The 21,770-nt window shown below is 42.4% G+C and overlaps 1 protein-coding gene across 1 annotated transcript in view; it reads left to right on the top strand.

Moving 5' to 3' along the window:
* The window catches only part of TGFBR2 (transforming growth factor beta receptor 2), a gene marked incomplete at both ends in the record, with an annotated part of 28,731 nt that extends 10,660 nt beyond the window's left edge, over positions 1 to 18,071 (top strand). The window contains 3 exons of the mRNA XM_029084846.1: positions 4,909 to 5,708; positions 10,011 to 10,152; positions 17,944 to 18,071. Coding sequence (XP_028940679.1) covers positions 4,909 to 5,708; positions 10,011 to 10,152; positions 17,944 to 18,071 — 1,070 coding nt within the window. The remainder of the gene's footprint in view (positions 1 to 4,908; positions 5,709 to 10,010; positions 10,153 to 17,943) is intronic.
* Positions 18,072 to 21,770: the final 3,699 nt, after the last annotated feature.

Here is a 21,770-nt window from a genome sequence, read left to right as displayed (position 1 = left end):
GAATGCCAGAAGCAGAGTTTCTGTTTTGAAAAATCAACATTTCCCATCTAAAAATGTTTTGCTGAAGATTTCTGAGTCATTTTACTTCTAAAAAGATCAAAATCAGAAAAGTACTTGAGACAACTGAACTACAGAATTTCATTGTCACTCGAGGATTCTTTAACAGACATAAACTAAATTACCCCAAACAGCTGCTCGGAGTGAAACTTCATTTCACTGAAAATGAAGCATTTTATAGAATTAGTTTTCATCCAGAAAGTAGCAGTAAAGAGATGAGCAGACTTTTCCATATTTTATTGCCTAGTGTCTTGCCCAGAAATGTATGTAAGGTTCAAAGGTATGAAGGTATGTAAGGTTCAAACTCACATTTTGCATGATTCAGACTAACCGGAGATGAAAAGCTCTTCCCTGAATCAAACAGAGCAGGACTTGAATTTGGAGCTCCCATACCCCAGAGCCAGTCCCCTTAGTGGTGGGGCTTCAGCACTAACATCTTTTGCCAAATTGCAACATTTGAACAGAATTCTGTTTATGCAAAAACATTCAAAAAGTGTTAGTTTTCATTCCAGTGTGGAATTGAAACCAAACTTTGAAACCTCAGAATTGCTGCAAAACAGAGTTGTCCTGCAGTCGGCTCAAAGGGCTGTTTTGTGTCTCAGAAGCTTGCAGAATAACAGTCCTGGGGCTGGGCCTGTATTTTGTGACTGTGTGTTTCTGGGGGGTTTTAAGACACTAGACAAACTTGCAATATATCAGTGTTGATATGTTTAACCTGGGTTCTATTTATATTAAATATATTCTTGCCCTGCTGTGTGGCTTTGACTAGCAGTTGAATAAGCGGCGACTTTAGAACTTGCACCAGCAGCAACCAGCACTGAAGCAGTTCTGGCAGTACTGGCTGGGCATTTCTGCTGCCCTCTGCATTGGCGTGCAGGTCCTAATTTTATTGCCATTGTTTTATTTCTTGTTTCCAAAAGTTCAGTGACACCAAAGTTCAATCAAAGACACACAGTCCAACCTAAAAAAAAATTTGCAGGCACAGCAATGTTGTGCTTTGAAGCTTCCTGACTGAACAGGGGCTGTGCAGTGTTTCCGTTTTCCTTGGCACCTGAGCCCTATTCCCTAAAGGCTTAGGTAGCGTTGAGGGTTGTGCAGATGGCTTGTGCTTGCTTTAAACCACATACAGGAAGCTTTCTTTTAGCTCAACTTCTCTATTGTTATGCTATATTAATAGGCTCTTTTGAAGCTTAAGAAAGGACTGATCTGCCTAAATAATAGTTCTGGGTGGGGAAAGTTATTTAGGAGCATGTTTGCAAAACCTGAAAGACTCTTTCATTTAACCATTTCCTTGCCTGCCTGTGCAGCCAGGTTTTGCTCATTCCAGTGCTCAGAAAGAGGAAGCTGCACTCCCATTTTTGAAATGATGGTGTTTAAGTCATAGGTATTTATTTATAAGCATATTTATTCTTAGATTCTTGTAGTCAAGCCAGAAAATGTTAGCTAACCACTATGCAAACATACACATATCCTCTGAATTTTGATCCTGCCCTGACTTTATACAGAGATTCAATACAGAAGTACCCCAACCGTAACTTGTGCTGGGAGGGCTGATTTTGTTCTGCTCATATCAGCAGTCAAAATTAAAGGCAGTTCCAGAAATGTCTTGCTCATACCAGCCCGCAGTGCCACCAGCTTTTTGCTGCTGCTGTCCCCTTCAGTTCTGCAGGGAGGCAGCTCAGTCCCCTCCTAAGCTCAGAGTCCAGCCTTGTCAGTCCTGACACTCAGTTCTCCCCATGTGCTGCTCATTCTTGCACTTCCCAAGCCTTGAGTGGGACTTATCTAGTGTCTTAAAAACTGAAAATGAGCACATCCTTCACCCCTGCTGCTTTAGGTGGGGATGTGCAGCTGTATGCTTTTCACCCGCTGCGTCCCTACTTCCTCCCAGGGACGGTGCCAAAGCGGATGTGTCACTTTGCAGTAGGGGTGCAGGACGATACAGTGCTCAGGGGAAGTGGCCAATCTGCTCAGCTTCTGCTTTGATCAGAATTTTTTTTTTCATTCTTTTTCAAGTGACATTTGCAACATCAACAATTTCTGCCTTCCACCCAGAAATCCCCCTGCACCACAAGCAGAGCTTTCTCTTGTGCAAAAAGAGGAAGAGCCAAAGGGGCTGTGAAGTCTGCTGGAGACTTCTCAGCTGTAGGCCAAAATAATACAGCCTGCTCTAGGGCATTATAGGAGTGACTAGAGACCCTCACCCAGGTAGCCGTAACCATCAAGGAGTGGTAGATTTGGGTGAGTTTCTTCTCAGTTAGAGCTGAACATCCACCAGCTGTCTCCAACTGCTTGGGGAGAAATTTGAAAGAGAACTAATACATCTTGGGTTTTTCCTCCCTCATTTACAAAGACATTTTATTTCAAATATCTGGGCTACATATTGCAGCTCTGTGGCAAAGGAAAAGGGGCTTAAGGAGCCCTAAAGAGGCATGTTCATCTTTGTTTAAAAGTATACTGTATGATATAGATGACATATTACTCAGTTCCAAGAGCAGAATCTAAAATTTAAGCATGCTTTTCTGTGGTCAAGGTAAAAAAAAAAAAACAAAAAACAAAACAGAACCCCAAATCTTCATCAAAACTATTTTGTCTGATTGTTACAGGTCATAGTTGCGTTCATGCAGTTGTGTCCTGCTTGCAGCCAAAACTCCGAAACAGCCATCCCACAACCTAGTCAGTTCTCCTCCACCAGCATGTTTCCCAAGTTCTTTATAAAGCAGACTTTCTGAGAATGAAGAATGCACGTGGGACTAGGCAATGCAAATCTTCTCTTTACTGACAGTGACATTGGACTTTCTAAATATATTCCTCCAGTAAGCGCCATAAAAAAAAGGGTTTTTTTTTTTTCCCTCTTCAACATGTTGAGAAGCAGAAGGGGTGCCTGTAATCTGTGATGAACTTTTAAGTTTGGGGGTTTTTTTGTTTAAAATTTACTAACTTTTTGTTGCCAAGGGAAATCACTTGAGAATAAGGATCTGTGGTTTGCATAGGTGTGGAAGAAAGGATTGGCTTATAAAGTTATTTTGCATAAATGAAGGAAATAATACATTCTTTGTAGGTGCTGCTAGTGAATGCAACTGACCTATGCGAGCTGGGAATGTCAGTGCTAGAAAGGCACTTCCTCTTCCCTGAAACCCTGTGAGAGAGGCTAGGATTTAATTACTTGCTCTACATCTGGTTGATGAACCTTTCAAACAGAGGAAGCACATCCTGGTTCAGGATTCAGGCCTTCTTCCAAATAAAGAAGAATATACTCTTCAGATGTCTTGTCACCTGCCTTTGAATAGTTGATGGCTCCTGCTGCTTGCCAGCTAACTGTGTTTCCAATGGAAAAATGATTACAAGGGTCAGAAATACCGCTTGTTCTAATTGTAAACTCCTTCCCCCCCACCCATTTCAGCATTGCTCACCTTCATTTTGAGAGGCACAGAGTAGGTGAAACAGAGGCTTGTGGCTAATGTAGTTAGTGGCAACTTCCCTTCAGAGCTTATTAAACTTTTATTTTTCATACTGATTTATTTGGCCCAATGCACAGCACGTGAGTCAGTGACATTGCTGTGAGTACCCACCACAGCATTGTGCTGCCAAAACAAGCCGCTTGCTTAACTCTGGTTGCAACTTCAGTTGTTTTAGTCCAATCAAGTTAAACTCCAAGGGCTTCTTCCTGTTAATCCCATCCCTCATGGAAAGGTAATATAGTACATTTGCTCTGACTCAAAGGAAGAAATAGACTGGGAGAGTACATTTCCATGTGTCTGATCAAATCAGGTTCAGATAAACTCTGAGCCTCCTTCTTTAATCTGTTTTCAGAATAAAACTGTTCCCTTTTAAACTGTTTATCTTCCCTAAGAATTACTGAACTAGAAAGTCACTTCTAGAGGTGACGGGGCAGCTCTTGCCTCTAGAATAATGATCTGTGCCATTCCCAGAACATCTCCCTATTGTAGAATATGTCCCTGTTTTTCTTCTATTCCCTGTATATTCCACCTAAGAATGTGTTAGTGTGTGGACTGCACCAGCTATGGAGTTTGATGTGAACCATCTACTGCTTTACAACAGGACAGCCAATGTACAGCTGGCAAGTGCCGCACAGAGGAAGTTTTCAGATACATAAATCTATGCAAAAAGTGTATGAGGGGGTGACAATTCTGGTGTATCATACATGCCTGATTTTGCCTGCGGGATTCAAACACCTGTATATGCACAGGTGTTTGATTTTGTTCTAGCAACAGTCTTTCACATACATGAAACGATGAGAATGAGTTTTGTCTTGCAGATGTGTGTGCAGGCTTACATATTGTGCCTGAATATTAACATACAGTAATTGTGCACAGACAGGCTTTTTGTCTTTACATGGATCCCACTGAAATACACTGCATCTGAAGTGATAGCTGGGCAAGTGGGAATTCACATGCTGGATTGTCTATTTATTTATCTTAAAAAAATTAATGTGTTCTAATAATTACTAGTTAAAGTGGCAGATCTACCATGAATACATCAACAGAGTAAGTGCAGGAAACTTTGGCTATTGTGTTCAGGAAAGTGAAGGTTTCATCCATAATGTATTAAGAGCCTGAGAGAAGAACAAAGCTACTACATTACATTAGGTTCTTGCTCATTCATTTATGACTTTTTATAAAATAAGTAGACAGGGATGTCCTGGTAAGTGGAGGCCTATATACAAAACAGCATTTTGAAGAAAGAAAGCAGTGACGATTTTTATTATTTACTGTTAGTGGACAAGATCATGTATTGTGCTCTGGATAAAAAAATATAATTGTTAGAAGCCTCTTGTAAACATGAAGCTACGATATCATTTAATGTATGCCTTCCTTCTGCTCTTCTTTACAGATGACCCTCATAAGCCAGAGGAGAAAGATGAAATTTCCAAAGTCACAATCATAAGTCTTGTCCCATTACTAGTGATTTCTGTTGCTGTGATTGTTATCTTTTATGCCTACCGCACTCATAAGAAAAGGAAACTCAACAAGGCATGGGAGAAGAATGTTAAGCCCAGGAAACATAAGGACTGCAGTGATGTTTGTGCCATTATGTTAGATGATGACCGCTCAGACATCAGCTCTACCTGTGCCAACAACATCAACCACAACACAGAATTGCTGCCCATTGAATTGGACGTTGTTGTTGGCAAAGGAAGGTTTGCTGAAGTGTATAAAGCCAAATTGAAGCAAAACACATCGGAGCAGTATGAAACTGTGGCAGTCAAGATTTTCCCCTATGAAGAATATGCTTCCTGGAAAACTGAGAAAGACATTTTTTCAGATGTAAACCTCAAGCATGAGAACATTCTCCAGTTCCTGACAGCAGAAGAGCGTAAGACAGATCTTGGTAAACAGTATTGGCTGATCACTGCCTTCCATGCAAGAGGAAACTTGCAGGAATATCTTACACGGCACATCATCAGCTGGGAGGACCTTTGGAAACTGGGTGGGTCCTTGGCCCGAGGGGTTGCCCATCTGCATAGTGATCACACACCCTGTGGTCGCCCCAAAACACCTATCGTGCACAGGGATCTAAAGAGTTCCAACATCCTGGTGAAAAATGATTTAACCTGCTGTCTCTGTGACTTTGGGTTATCCTTGAGGCTGGACCCTTCTCTGTCTGTGGATGACTTGGCTAACAGTGGGCAGGTAAGTGAAAAGTTTGAAGAGAGGAGCATGTGTTGTATTAGTTGGTGTGTCAGTTCCTGGGATGAAAGGAGGAAAAAAATCTTACGCTGACGTATTTACTTAAAATCATTAAAACTTAATGTGAAAGTGTTTATAAGCAAAAAGGCTCTAAACTTGACATCAAAGCAAGAGTGAGAGAAGGGCGATGTAAGTTTTGTTATGATTGGAGAGCTGCATATGTATACAATGCAACCATCCCCTCTATACATTTATGCTAAGCGTGTATGAGCTTGTTAGCAACTGTTTGTGGTGCTGCTGCAATGTACACACACACGTACCGTAAGGATGTGCTTCATGTTGTGCTGTTGTGCCACCGTTTTCATGCCTGATGGCGTTACAGTTCTGTGTGAGTAGGTCCACTCCTGGTGTACACCATCATATGTCAAATCAGTCTTCTGTCCTCAAGAGGTGTAAGCAGGTAACTAGAGTGATAGATAATAACTTTAAAAAGCCAGAAATAAACTTGTTTAAGATTACGGTACGTTCTTCACGTACAAGCAAATGCAAGAATGTAAAATAAAAATGATTGTCCTGTTATGCTTTTTCAACTAAGTAGCATGGATAATACTCATCTACTTCACAGGGATACCAGGAGGATGTTTATGAATGCTTTGAAGGTCAAATTTTTCAATATTGACTCTTCTAATGAGAACTCCCATAGTATAAATTCAGACCATTTGTTAATTAATTCCTAATTATTTAATTATACATATGTTTATACAAGTATTTTTATATTTATATTTTTATATATAGGTCCCATCAAAGCCTGTTTGTTTACAGTGACTCCTAGTTCACATGGAACTGATATTTTGGTTTAGAACATTTTCAGGGACAGCTCTTCAGTCAGTAGTGCTCTGTTGAGTTCACAGGAGCTTTGCTGTTGTTTATCTAATGAAGAGCTGTCTTTGAAAGTCTCCTTAGTGAGAGGCAACTGTCCTGATCTCATTTTGAGAAAGTTTATTAACCAGAACTGGGAGTGAATGATAACCAGTGAAGCCCTAGTTAAAATAATACAAACACCACTCACAGTTACATGTAACTTCTCTCCAACATGCCAGACATTTTTGGAGCTCAGTGAAGTTGTACCATATTGTCAGTCATAAGACTTGTCCCATTTGGAATAAAGTGAAAACAGAGTATGCAGCACTGTAGGGCAGGGGCTCTGAAACTCAACCTCACAGACACTTTGATTGCTTAAAGCTGACCGTTATTTCAAGCTGATTTCTCTGGCATTGCTCACAAACACTTGGAAGTAGGAAGATAGTGTTGATACTGACACTTCCACAGTCCACACTGACACTGACAACAAAGTACAGAACTGCCCAGAGTAGGCTACTGCTTTGGAGTCAGTGTCCTTTGGCACTGGTGTTGAGACCTACTCTTTTATTTTGTTTAGCTCCAGGGAGTCTGTTTGCAGCTGACTCAGCTAGTGTCATTCTTCTCTGTGACAAGGAGTATAATGGTGTGAAGCCTCAACCTCCCCCTTGTTTCTTCTGGGCACTCAAGCACCACTTAAATTCCCCAACATGCCAACTTTAGTGCTTTAGCTTTTACTAAAGGGTCCTTGCACCAGAATTTGCCTTATGCATCATTTCTAAACTTTACCCTTTGACTCAAACCCTTCCCACCAGGAAGTCCAGTTTTCAAAGTATATAATGGAGCTGACACAAATTTTAATTCAAGAAAGTCTCTAGCTTCCTATGAAATAAATAAAAGAGTGTACATTTTTTATCTTTTTTTTTTTTTTTTTAAATCAGACTTAGACAGTAATATTCTAGGCAAGTTGTTGGGGTTACAAAGCCATCTTCTTTCCCATCTACCCAACTACCTTCCATATCATGCAAATGGAGCCATTATTAACTATACAATGCTAGTGCCCTTAATAACTGGTTAGAAACTGTCTTCTTCTCCATTAGAGCTTTTGCAGTCTTTGCAGTTTGGCCATCCACGATGGTTAGTATTTGCAGACATTACTCAATATGACCACATAAATCTGGACCTTTGTCCCATTGCAATCAAAAGACTGGTAGGTTCCTCACCTCAGCAGCATCAGCAACCTTGTGACAGATGGCCTACCTAATCAGATAAAGAAGGTTATCTATTGTTTCTCTGACTGACACACCTCAGGGCACAAAACATCCCCCAACAGCTTGCAAGAAATGGAAGGTCTCAAGTGAAAAATATTCAACAGTCACAAAAAATCTAACATACTGCAGGAAGAGAGATGGTCCCTTACTGGAAGCTGGAGAAGCAAGAATTGAAAGCAGACTGGTATTTGCTAGGAGAAAGCATCTAAAGACTCCAGAGAGGCAACCAACTCTGAATTGCTGGAGTTTAGGTACCTAAAATACCTTTGAGACGCAGGAGTCACGTTGCCCCAAGATACAGGAAAAGTGACCCAAATACCTAATAATCTAAATGCAGATAAAAGAACATAAGCAACGTGGAACACATGGTCAGTCCTAAGCAGGCTGGAAATGGGATTGGCTTGATAGCATTCTTCAAGTCATTTTAATTTTTCTCTGCATTTCCCTCTGTACTTTTTAGTTATAGGGCTTCATCCTCCATTGTCCAGCAAAGCTGCAGAATCATTCTCACTGCTGTGAAGAGGGTGTGAAATGCCACAACAGAACAGCACTTTGTGACAATGTTAAGAATCTCTATTTAGGCACCACTAACTCTTGTTAAAATCAGCAGGGTTTGGGACCGTGGGCCGTAGTGTACAGGTAACCAACCCTTCTTAAGCTTTGGATGAGATCTGCTTCGGGAAGAAGTTGTGTTTTGGGGAAAAAATGTGGGGTAGGAACAGCCTTTGCCACACAGTTTCTATACATTCATGTTCTGAAGGATAAAGAGATGCTGGTCATCTGAGTGGTGCTGGGACATAATTGTCCCAAGTACCTGTTCAGTCTATGGCTGTTACTCACACTCTTGACCTTAAATTTATCACAGAGTCCACGTAATAGGGAATTTAACTTTGGGACTGATCACACAGTTGGTTTTGGTTTTGTTTTGTTTTGTTTTGTTTTTTTTCTGTTCTCTGTTTATAAAGGCTTTGATCCTACAATCATTTGGATATTTTTGACACACAAATTCTCTGCTGTTGAAGGGTCTCAGACAAAGCTATGTCCTTGATCTTTCCTACTGTCTTCTTACGGTGCGTTGCACCTTTTGTGGAACATCTTCCCATTTCCCTTGAGCCTGGGGGGATAACACATGTTTACAGAAGCTTGTAAAATGGATGTTGTAGGGCTCTCTCTCAGGACTGTATATTTACTATGTGGCTGCCTGCTATTGCAGATCCAGTAACTGAAATCAGCTTTTGCAGTCCTGCTTGCCTCTGGGCTCTGGAGTGATTGCTCTAGTACTCACAGTTCATTTAAACCACAGGTCCTACTGCATCATCTACATGTGCTTGTTCATTTCTGCAATTAGCCGGTCTCCAATTTGAAGCTATCTTTGCCTGATGAAAGACTTCTCTTTGCAGTTTTTCAAGAGGGATACATTTTTTATACCTGCCCTGTGAAGAGTTTGTAATTTGAGAACAACTGTTGAGTGATCCAAAAATTCTTCCTTAAATCCTTTCTTGTGATAAAAACAGACATTTAAACTTTGCCTTCTGTAATGCAAGGTCATAATCTAGATCTCAGCAAAGCTGCTAAAATCGTTACTGAAAATTGCTCAGTGCAAATAAAGTTTATGAGAACAGCTTTTCAAACAAAGTAGCCGATTTTGGGGTTCTATTCAGGTGTGTGCTTCTGCATTCAGTATTTGTGTATTTGCTTTCTTCTGCCAGGCCTGCATTTACCACCTTCCTTTTAAGCCTACCATGAAAAGAAACAGCTAACACTGTAATATGCAGGACAAGAGAATACGATGTGTTTCTTGCTCATCTGAAAGACACTCAGTCATCAGCAGTTGCTTCAGGCCCAAAGGGCAGAGTTTATCTATCTGTGAATAGCCAAAGAGTGAGAAAGCTTGTCAGTGTCAAAATTATTTGTTTAAGGAACTAAAAAGGGCTTATTTTTTGTTGAGTTTTTTTTAATTTTATTTTACCAAGGGAGGTGCAAGTAAGTTGGTAGTCAGGACAATGCCAGATTCCCCTGGCAGCAGAAGATATGACCTGTGCCAAGTATGGCCTGAATTTTTGGATACATGTCAAATGGCACCGTTTCTGTGAAAGCTGAAATTCAATCACAGCAGAATCCAAAACATGAATTACAATTTCTGCTCCTGAGCTCTCCCTGATCTCCCCTCCTGTAGGTTGGCACAGCAAGGTACATGGCCCCTGAGGTTCTAGAGTCCAGGATGAACCTGGAGAATGTTGAGTCCTTCAAGCAAACAGATGTGTACTCCATGGCTTTGGTCCTCTGGGAAATGACATCTCGCTGTAACGGTGTTGGAGGTAAGTGCTATCAGTTTTCTTCTCCCTAAAAGTACGTTTAGATAGACATGGCTCTCGTGGTTGTCTGGGGAGGGGGTGATTCTTTTTAATTCTCACCAGTTTTTCTAGTGTATCTGCATGCTGTAAACTAATAGGCCTTCAGTAGTAAGAGATGCACTTGTGCATGAGCAGGCTTGAAGGGCAAGCACCTGAGTGCATGAGAAAATTGGTCCTCAATTGGTGTAAGGATAAATCTGCTGTTAGGAAGACCACTTTTAAAAATTATTAATGTCTGTTTTTTTCCTATAACATCTTGAGTAGCCATGGGTTGACTCAGTCTGGTTGACCTCACCCAAAATAATTGGAAACATAAGACAATTTGAAATATTAAGACCAAGGAGTGATAACTACCTCCCATTTACTTTCATGGAATGTTAATTCTGAAACCTAATGAGGGACAGTTAAGTGTCACATTTACTAACTGATTATTTCAGTAAGAGCCACCATAGTGACACAGAAACATTTCTGCTTTCCTAAAATCCCCAGCTGCTGCTCATCATGTTTTGTGACATTGCAAAAGATCACCCGTATGAGAGATCAAGGGATGTTTGTTGTATAAAGTGCAGTAACAAAGTAAAAATTACTGGAACTGGCTATCAGGACAGCTCCACCAAAAGCTGCTATGCTTGTTCATATTCAGAGTTTGTTCACTGAAACAAAATCTCCCTTTCTGCTTTGGCTAATGCTGCCCCAGAATTCCCAGTGTGCAGAACTGGTATGTGCTAGAAATCAGAAAAGTTGCTGTTGAGATATCTGCATTATATATTGCCATGTTTGAAGATTTTCACCTTACTTCAGGGACTAAAATGAGATTAAGTTACATATAAAATTCTTCAGTCTGCTGGAATTGTCTAACATTCATTCTAACAAAAACTGCTGCACAGGCCAGGGCTCTCACAGGCAGCCTGCAGAGTGGGGCTGTAAAAGGTAACACTAATGTGGATATTATAGTAGATACGCAACTATGATTTGATTTGTTACCCTTCTTCGAAAACCACAGAGGCTCCCTTTTCATTGAACTTGGCATGGTTCCATCTCAAAGGGCTGCCACAGAAACAGGACAATCTTGCAGGCTAGAGCACTATAGTACGAGGAACATAGTGTACAGGAGGGAAACCAATGTCCCATGGGGAAGATATGCATAGCTGCTTCTTGTCTCTCTGCTAACATCCGTGGGATACCACAAGGGTGTCCATGGAGGTCTCTGAAGCCACTCTGCACATGGTGTTCGTGTGCAGAAGGGAGGAATGCCTCCACCTCAGTCTCCTCCTATGTCTGACCAACATTTGGTCTTGCTGGGTGGGCTGGATTGTGGGCAATGGATTTGCCCCTGTTTGCACCCTGCCGGGAAGGCTACAAAGCGAGTATGTGTGTGGAAAGCTAGTGCTAGCATAAAAGCATGAAAAAAAATTCTTTTCTAATCAAACATTTCAGGGAAAAGACATTTGGTGCTTCAGGAACTGAACCTCAGTCTGGCATATTCCAAGGCAAACCTGTCCACATTTAGCTGTCGTGGTCATGCCTGTTTCCAAGTGCATTGGCACAACCTCAGCCTTTCATTAGCACTTTGTAAATGTGGCTGAGGAAATTTAAAACCTGAGAAAAAGGATCTTTGCCCTGTCTCTTGAGCTCTCTCTGTTTCCTGCATTTAAGAACTCACCTTATTAATTCGGTTCACTGTGGAGTCTTTTATCTTTGCTGATGCCTGAGTCCCTTCCTGTTCATATTTGCCAAGTCTGGCAAAATGGAGATTGTGGCAAAAGCAAACCTTATTGCTGCTGTTCTCAGAAGGCAACTGCCTAAAAGGGGATATAAAGGAAGTTTCTTAAGGAAGGAAAATCACCAGTATGTTTAGCTGGAAAAGACTGACCCATTATAACCTTGAGAAGAAGAGCTGAATTCATTTCAGGAAAAGGAAAGATTTCTCTGGCCCAGCATCCCCTTTGACTTCAAGGTGGAGCTTAACCCCCGCCCACATCCTGATTTTCCCTATTCATTTTGTCTCTCAGTCATCCTCATCTCCAGAAACACATTTCTTGAATTTCATTTCCCTTTCCGGGGTGAAGACCCCAGCAAAACCACAGGAGTACTTGGCCAGATCTATAGGGGGTGGAACTTGGGCTTAGTGTCTCATCCAGAGCAGTTAAATACAAGTCCCAGGATATAGTTCCCTTAACTTGTCACTGGTACTGAGCTGCAGCAGCATTGCAGTTTCTCTCATTTCCTTCTTAGATTTTCCCCTAGTTCGTGCAGTCTGGCTATCTTTGCAACCAGCTGGTGAAATACCCTTACAGTGATTCATGACTACAACTCCCCTCTGCTTTCTCTCTCCATCTGTCACTTGCGAGACTCCCTTCCCTCCTTGCAGCCTTCCTGAGGATCTGCCTCTGCTCATGCAAACCCTCTTTTCCTCCTAAACTCTTAGGCACTGGGAGAAATGACCTCGCAGATAAGCTGGAGTAGGCTGACCTGATTGCAGCCAGCTTTTCCAAAGGAGCCTACAAGATGTAGGCACCATCTTTGCAAGGCAGGCTTGACTGTGGTCTGGGCTCCCTGTGGCTAGAGAAAGCCCATAGCAGCATTAGCAACTTCTGTTAGGGAGGGAACCATGGGGTGGACTAATTGCCATTCAGCCGTGTAAAGATACAGTGACTTATTTCTTTTACAAAGGGAGCTCTCAGGATTCATTTGTGAGCGTGCAGGTGTTTAGTGAGTGTGGGAGGCGACGGAGGCAGGTCCTTTCGCTACAGCAGCTTTGTCAGACACAGTCTCCACGCTATGCCAGGCCTTTTCATTCAGCAGACTTTTAAACAAAAATACCCAGCAGCATAATCCGTACTGTGAAGCTGCCGTAGTAAATAAGCAGGTGGGGATCAGCTTTTGAGGAAGGCCATGCTGTTCATTGTTACTTTGTTGTGCTAAATATGGAGAAGCAGAAATAGGGCACGAGGGAAAGGGAGACAGAGGCAAAGATCGAATTTGACTGATTTTTCACTGGAGTATAATTTAAGAGGCATATTTAGAAACTCAGCAATACTACTTTGGGGAGAACTTCAACTGCTCCATGCTGCTGTTAACTTGGTATTTCATTCAGCACAACAGCTGTGCACCAGATGCTGCACGTTGCAAGAAATACACTTTTCATCTCAACCACTTGCTTTCAGAGCAACACAGCTTTGGTGACTGAGGCAAGTGTAATTTCTCTGACAGCCTTCTAGAAAGAAAAGAAAACCATCTGTTTTGTATCAGAGCTGCTAAGGGTGAGGGACTGTTAGGGGTGGAAGGGGAGAAGGAGAGGAAAGGGAATTTCTGGATACATGGGGTTGGTGAAGAGGGAGAAGAGAAACCCCTCAGAAAATGGTGATGTTCATGCAGTATTGTACTGCCTGGAGTGGTGGCTGGCTTGGGTATAGCATCAGAGTTGTGTTTAAAATGGCAGCCTTGCCTTACCAGAGCTGTGTTTAATGTGAATAAAATCACTAATTAATCTTACGCTTACTTAGAAAGAGTCAGCCAAGAGACACAGTTTGGTAACGAAACATTTGTGCATCCTATACCTCGTGAAATGCTCAGCTTTCACCATATTGTCATAGAGAGGTGACAGTTTCTGGCAGCAAGAAGCATTTTGATAACCTGTACAGTGGGGCTATGCCTGTGCATTGGGCCCTGAGGTGGCTTTAGCTGGGGCCTGATTTAAGCCTCTCCCTCTGTGAAGCGGAGCCCAGCTAGGGCACATCTGCATTGAGCTGGTTTGTGGTGGCACATAACCCTGAGCTGGGACATCCACACAGTGCAGCATCACCCCGTGAAAGTAACTCGTGTCCTAGAAATTTACATGTCACCACAGCACTACACATAAGATAGCAAGTGCTTTCCTTCAACAAGCCCAGGTAACAGAGTAGATAAGGTCACTGCACTGCACTCCGTGTTGAGTGCTGATGTGCTCATGTGCAGTGTTCCTCTACTTTCCCACCTCAGGATCCAGCACACAGTGACTAAGCAGCCTGTAACCATAGACCGATAGCAGAGCTTGTGCACTCCCAAACTTTTGGAAAGGTGGCTGTGTCTTTGATCATCGAATGCCAAGTCACTTAAAATATGTCTGTGCAAGGGAAAATGCACAATGAGTTTGCTCATCCCAACGTATCCTCACCCTTCCCAGCCAGCACCTGTATTCTGAAGGAGCGAAATATGGAAACCTAGGGTAAATGTGAAGTAAGCATTTGGCAGCTCCTTAAATTTGATGTGAAATGGCTTTTGAGCCTCTGCATAATACCTTTGTGCAATGGCTAAGTAGATCCACCACCCAAATTCCTCTAGCATGAAGAAAGACACAATCTGCACACACAGACAGGTGGGTGTCTGTGCATGAGCTGTCACAGTAGCTCCACCATCGATTAATTTATCCCTTCTGTGGCTCTCTCCTTGTAAATTCTAAAAGGAGATGTGTTTCAAAAGGACTTCAAAGTTCCCAAGCACAAGCCCACTGCTGTGGACTGTGGTCCACAGTTGATTTTTGGTGGCCTTCTTTCACCTCACTCCTGTTTTGATTCTAGAAATGAGCCTTCATCTTTCAGCATGAGAAATTGTTCCACAGAAGTCAGCAAGACAGGGAATGTCAACAAAGTTTGGGGGGTATGCTATTCTGACCCAAAGGAAGAAAATATCACTGCAAAAAGCTTAGAGTAGAAAAAGATCATGAGCAAGGCGTATTTTTCATGAAAAACCCATGGCCAAATTTTCCAAAGCATTCATCAGGAACAACAAATAGATTTTAAGTCATGTCTCCTTTTGGGACTAAAAATCCAGTCCCAGCCTTTCTGAGAGTTATGGCCAGACCAGCGTCAAAGGGAACCAGAGGTACAGCAATTATCAGTGCAAGGTTGCTCACCACCATAAAGATTAAATGCTGGAAGTTAAAGTTGAAGGAACCCTGCCATTACTGAACACTAAACATGCTGTAGTTCATGGTACCTGAGGTATTTATTGTACTTCAGCCAGTTGTCATTTTTAGTGCCTGACTGGTCTAAAAACAAAAGAAACATATAAGGCATGAAAAATAGATTCAGCATCTGTATACAGCTGTGCACAAGCAGCTAGGCACAAACATCTTAACCTGCCTCAAAGTGACATCTGCTACATCTACTGAAGCACATCAACATCCATTAATAACCCCAACTATTACTGCAAAATATGCCTGACATCTGAGATACCACAGCACAAGAATGATTTACTGTGAGAGGATTCGATGGGCTTTCCTTTCTAAGGGAAAAAGAAGCCAGATAATAAATAGGAAGAATATGTTGCATGCTTTTCAAACTGAGGGAAGGCACGACTGTATTACTATAAAGTTATTACAGTGAATTGGCATCCGACTTCAATTTCTCTTTCTTTGCCATAAAAAAAATCCAACACAAACACAAAAACCAGAAAACCCAAACCTGAAAAAAAAAAGAAACTATTTAGCCTTTGTATTTTGATGAAGAATGCTCATAGCATAGAAAGGATTTTTCAAACAGGGAAAATATATGACAAACTTATCAGTTTTCTCTTCTCCTGTTTGGACCATCTCATGAACCTGAATGGCCTCTGGATTAAGCTCAGTGAGAGGGAACAGGTCAGCACTGCAACACCAGCTTCTCTCTGTTGGATATTCAGACTCCTCTGACTCCTGATACTGCAAGAAGGTCCCAGAGCCTTTGCTGGTGTCCATGACCACCACTATAATCAGACCATGACTGATGGAGATGATGTAGGAAATGGCTGTCTAGGTCATGCTATTTGAATTTTCCCAGCAAACTTCAATATTTTGGTTTGCTTTGAAAGTAAAGGTATCTGCTTTGTAATCATTGTGCATCCACTACACAGGAATTCAGGTCTGACCAGCAAAATGGCAGCTTCCCAATTAACTTCTAGGGCTATAGTCTAGTAAATTTACTTTGGCTGAGTAATCTCTAACGCAGATTAATGCGGGTGGAACTGGTATGACTTCTTGTAGAGGAAAAAAAGCAAAGCAGACTTTGGCCCTTGAGTCCAAAGAAAGTGATTTATGTATGAGAAGATAGGAGTTGTGTTTCGGGACTATAGCCACTCTCCACAGCGTTGCGTGGACAGTGGCCAGCACCAGATGGTTCAAGAGAAGGAGAGAAAGCTCTGCAGCAGGCATCTGTGGGCTGATCTGCTGCACTGCACACACAGTTGTTTGCAGCTGGATCTCTCAATGCTGAACTTGGAAGCACAAGGTTTAATATCCCATCCAAAATGTTTGTTATCATATCTTACCTATTCTTTTTAAGCGTTAGAAATCCCCTCTCTTTTTCTGTAGCCTATATATGACCGTCACATAGAAATGGGATCTACAGCCTGACTCTCCGGTTTTGGAGAAAAGTCCACCTTTTAGTTATGTTCAATACGACATTGTTTTTATTTATTGTTTTTATCATGAGACATGACAATCAGAAAGATCTGACCTGTGTTGTCTTGATCATTAGTTATTTTCAGTATTTTACCATACGACCTCTTACTTTTCCAAAGGAAACACAGCCAAGCTTTAGAGGTTATTCCAAATTTTTATGGGCCTTTAATCATTGTTATCACCCTTCTAGGAGCTTCTTTTTAGCCCTTGAGAGGAGTGAGGAGTACTGGACACTCCATTTGAACTTTGTTTGTAACATTACACAACAGTACTGTGTCTCCTGTCTCGTTCATCTCTCTTCACACATCTTCTGGGCACTCACATGCATTCTTCAGACTGTCTTGTAGATTACACTACAGTTTTTCTTGCCCTCCATTAATTCCTAGAAAGGAATAAGAAGCAGCAGAACAGGCCAATTTCATAAATCTTTATCTAATACTAGCAAGTCATTAGGCCTGTGAGTAAAGTCTCCATCTGTTCCCAAAGAAACCACAGCATTTTCTACACTGTGTCAGCATCTACTGTAATATTTCCGCTCTTAGAGATTTCTTGAGTTTTCTCCAAAGTTCCCATATGTCTGCCTCTTCCTTTCTCTCTCCAAAGAAAAGCAAATAAAATATGCAACACTCAAACAAAAACTGGAATAGCAGCAACCCCTTCAGGAAGCTGTGCCCCCCGCATCATGGGCCAAAACTGACCCATTTTGGGGAAGAGGGCTAAAATAAGAGCAGACTACTACTTTCTACAGAGGAACACAGCTCAATAATATCCAAGGGTGGCATAGAAGCTTCCAGCACTGCTCCTTACTGCAGCTTTGTCCTTTTCAACAACTCTTTCCTCCTAGCAATCTGTCACATTAACGTCTGTCATTACCTAGGTATAGTTCAGTTTACATTTCACCTGGTAAATGTTTGTGCCTCCAGGGGACCTAAGGGGGACCAAAGTAACCAGTTCTTGCAAACCTGGCTCAAGCAAAACTCACCTTGAAGCTCTCGTGTGTTTTGCCTCAGCACAGATTGAAAGGCTCACAAACCATTGTAGGTTACTCTGCTGCTCTGGCTGTGGCTAATATGATTATGTACTAAAGGGTTTAAATTAAAATTGTTTAGTTGGCTAGGAAAGAAAAAGGGAGGGAAGGAGCGTATGGGAGAAACACATTTGAAACATTTTTGAAAATGCCAACTGGCTTTGCTTTGTTTGGAGCTGGTCAAGCAGAACAGTGGCACTGAGCAGCTAATCAGTAGCTTCTACTCCTCCAGAGAACAGCCAGCTCCCTTCACGCTTGGCACCAGCACAGCACAGCTGAATACCCTTGTATTTGCTTATTCTCTTGGCAGAAGTGAAAGAGTATGAGCCCCCGTTTGGCTCTAAAGTGCGAGAACACCCTTGCGTGGAAAGCATGAAGGACAATGTCCTAAGAGACAGAGGGCGACCCGAGATCCCCAGCTCCTGGCTTAACCATCAGGTAAGAACACCACATGTGAGCAGCTGGGACCTGCACTGTACATGTAGCTGCTACCTGAAGCCTGAGCCTTCACTCGGTGTCCTCCCCAACAGGCTGAACTTCTCTTTTGCACGGATTAGAGCTCTGTCACAGGGTGCTGCCATGGTTCAGACACCACAGTGCTCTGCACCGTGCCTACCCCAAAGCCCTGGGATTTCTGCTGCCCACCAGTGTAATCTAAAAGTGGTCAAAACAAAAAGATTGGAGACTTGAGACTAAACAATCATCCAGCCAGCCACAGATGAGCTAATAAGCCCACATTAGGGCCTTAAAGCAACCTGTGTGCAGGCCCTGAAAGCTCCAAGAGAACAACTTCGCACATGGGCCCCTTCAGCAGAGAAAACACCTCTCGGTATGTTATCATGGAGAGCCGTCATAGTTGTATCCCAGCTGTTGACAGGTTTAAGGAAATAGGAAATGGATCTTGAGCAAGCCAGTCTGTTTTTATTCAGATTGCACATTGGCAGTCCATTTCCCTTGCATGTCATGAAGCACTTTGTCACCTTTCTTCATACACGGACACCACGGCTGCACTTCCTAGGTGATAGTTGCAGCCCGATTTCTCAGTAGATGAAACTGAATGGCAGCAAGCCAAAGGCATGCATTCCTTCACCTTCCCTCTGAGCAGTTTTATCAGAAGAGATAAAAGGAGACTCATCTCAGAGGAGAAGTGAGACTAGGTCGTTCCACTTGTCAACGAAATATGTTGAGTGGTCTTTACAGACAAAAGGAAAGCATTGTGAACATTTATAAAAACCCAAGCAACCAAGATCAGCTAGTATTTCCATCAGGAGCAATGTAACACTCCCTTTTTCATTCCAGTTGAGATCTTAAAATCACACACAGTGTAACACCTACTTAGGAAAGGCCAAGTGACTGGCCAAAATCAATCATCTTCCCAAACAAAAACAATGCATCTACCACCTGATGACTGTGGCAGAGTGCAGCCCCTTCCTGGACCACAGGGACATGCTACTTAGGTAGTCACCTGTAATGAGTTGGGTTACTGAGGAGAGGTGCTTTAACTGGGGAGGAGAGCTGTATTTTGGGGGACACCTGGATATCTGACGTTACGAGTACTAAAAAGCCTTTGCCATTTCTAGGAGTCATAGGTACAACCATCTTCTAAATGACAAGTTGAGCTTGGAAGGAGAGGTTGTACTAATGCTCATCTTTATAGAAAAGAAGCAGTTGAAGAAATTTTATAAAAATTGTGGGATGAGCTGGTAAAAGGGATCATGTGTCGACTGAAATTGATTTTTTTCCCACAAAGCCAAAATGAAGTCCAGGCTGGTAATACATATGTGGTACTTTAGAAGACCTCAATTAACAAAGCAGAAAAGGATCCTGAGCTAGATCATTTGGGAGATAAAAATTAAATAGTAGAAAATGCTTAAAATTAGGAACAGTGTGAGAACATTTCTCAGGACATTCAAAAGATATGGTCTCACATGTGAAAAAAAATTAAAGAAGGGTAGAGAACTAATCAGGGAAACAGCAGAACAACAGGAAGATCCGTGGTTGGCAAACTTGAGGATAATCACAGTTTTCTCAAGAGCAAAAAGGGAATCTAACTTAGTACCAATCTCTTGCTGGATATGAAATAAAGATACTGCTTATGCTAGTACAAAGGCAGACGTGGTCAGCAAATATTTCTGTTCTGCAGTTGGGAAGAGTCAGATGATATGTGTGTAAGGAAGGTGACGAAAACCCCTATCAAGCAAAAGTCATTGGCACCTGAAGCAGGCCTGGGGCAGCATTAGGTGGTCCAGAAACTTGTCTGTGCTCAGGACAGGGTTCCTCCTGCAGGCACTGTGACAGGGCACTGTGGCAGGGCACTGTGGCAGGACACTGCCTTGTGTGGCAGCAGAAATGGACAGTGCTGCCAGTGAGGCCTTGCCTTGGAGAGAAGTGTCCAGGAGCTCAGGCATAGCGGCAAGCGTAGGTGTGCCGGCGTGCCCAGGGTGCGTGGGCAGGGAAGCACAGGGCCGGGGACCCTCGTGGTTCTCAGGCATGGGGCAGGGCTGTGGCTGCTCTCCTGGAAGCAAGCCGGAGTGTGTGGAGAGCTACAGCTCAAGGTACTGGGGTAGAGCTGCAAGATAGACTGAATTCCATCACCTCTGGGTTTACATAGCACGTAAAATGATCATGGATTTGGACCTAGGTGACCTTCAGAGATTTCTTATCATAGAATCATAGAATGGTTGGGGTTGGAAGGGACCTTAAAGACCATCCAGTTCCAACCCCCCTGCCATCAGCAGGGACACCTTCCACTAGACCAGGTTGCTCAAAGCCTCATCCAGCCTGGCCTTAAACACTTCCAGGGAGGGGGAATCCACAACTTCCTTGGGCAACCTGTTCCAGTGTCTGACCACCCTCACAGTGAAGAATTTCTTCCTAATATCTAATCTAAACCTCCCCTCTTCCAGCTTAAACCCATTTCCCCTTGTTTTGTCATTAACTACCCTTATGAAAAGTCCCTCCCCAGCTTTCTTGTAGCCCCTTCAGGTACTAGAAGGCTGCAATAAGATCTCCCCGGAGCCTTCTCTTCTCCAGGCTGCACAGCCCCAACTCTCTCAACCCGTCCTCATAGCAGAGGTGCTCCAGCCCATGGATCATCCTGGTGGCCTCCTCTGGACTCATTCTAACTGGTCCATGTCTTTTTTGTGTTTGTATTCCCTATGTAAAACCCAGAGCCCAGTCTGCCCCCAGTGCAGGGCACCTCACCAACTGGGAGGACCACATGTCTGCATCTGCGTGTCACCAGGGTGGGCACAGCTGGCTCCTGCAGGGTTCAGCTAAGAGTCTAAGGCAGGAAATGGATGCCTGATAACAGACTCACAGGGCATTTCATGAAGGTGGAATTAATTCCCTCCATCTGAATCCCATCAGCATTTCACGTTGCGCTATCTAAAATGCGGTGATGCATCAGCTTCTGCAGGGCTGTGACAGTTTGCAGCAGCCAAGGATCTACTTTGAACTCCACAGAAGTTGCTCTTACTGTAATGGCTCTTCCATATTCATTTCCTTCCTCTGCAGTCGTGTTTTTGTAATGAACTCATTATTCATCGTGATAAAATTCTGGAATGGATTTACATATTACAACCCCCTCCCCCTTAATGAGATTTGTTGCACTATTGATTTCAACTTAATGTTTAATATTTAATTTAATTTACTGCTTGTAATTTCAGTGCCAGCAGAAAACTAATGTTATTTGTATGCAGACAATAACATTCTGCTATTAACATTGACATCAGTCAACATCACCAATTAGGTAAATTATGCAATTAATGCAGTGTTGTGAAATGTTATTTTTTAAAAAATAAGAAGTTTAAGATAAATCCTACTTAATGGGCTTTTAGCATCATAAAGCAAAGCACACAATTTCCTGGCAAATACCTCATGTTTATAAAATGCATTACAGAGATGCAACTGGTTTTTTGCTCCTGTAAACATGTGCATCAGCATTGAAATGAAGGTTAAATAGTTACATCTGTGAGTGACATGTGTTTAAGTGTTTGTGGGACTGTGGCCTGTATTTGCACACAGATTTAGTTAGTCTGCAAGGAATTCATAAAGGGCTCATCTAGGGCCTGATATTGCTGGCAGTCAGAATTTTGTTCCAAAAAACTCAAACAGAATTCATAGAATCATAGAATG

The sequence above is a fragment of the Antrostomus carolinensis genome, unplaced genomic scaffold, assembly GCF_000700745.2.
Source record: "Antrostomus carolinensis isolate BGI_N321 unplaced genomic scaffold, ASM70074v2 scaffold845, whole genome shotgun sequence".
Lineage (NCBI taxonomy): Eukaryota > Metazoa > Chordata > Aves > Caprimulgiformes > Caprimulgidae > Antrostomus > Antrostomus carolinensis.
Note: the sequence above shows the minus strand (reverse complement) of the source record. Positions and strands in the feature narration are given on the sequence as shown.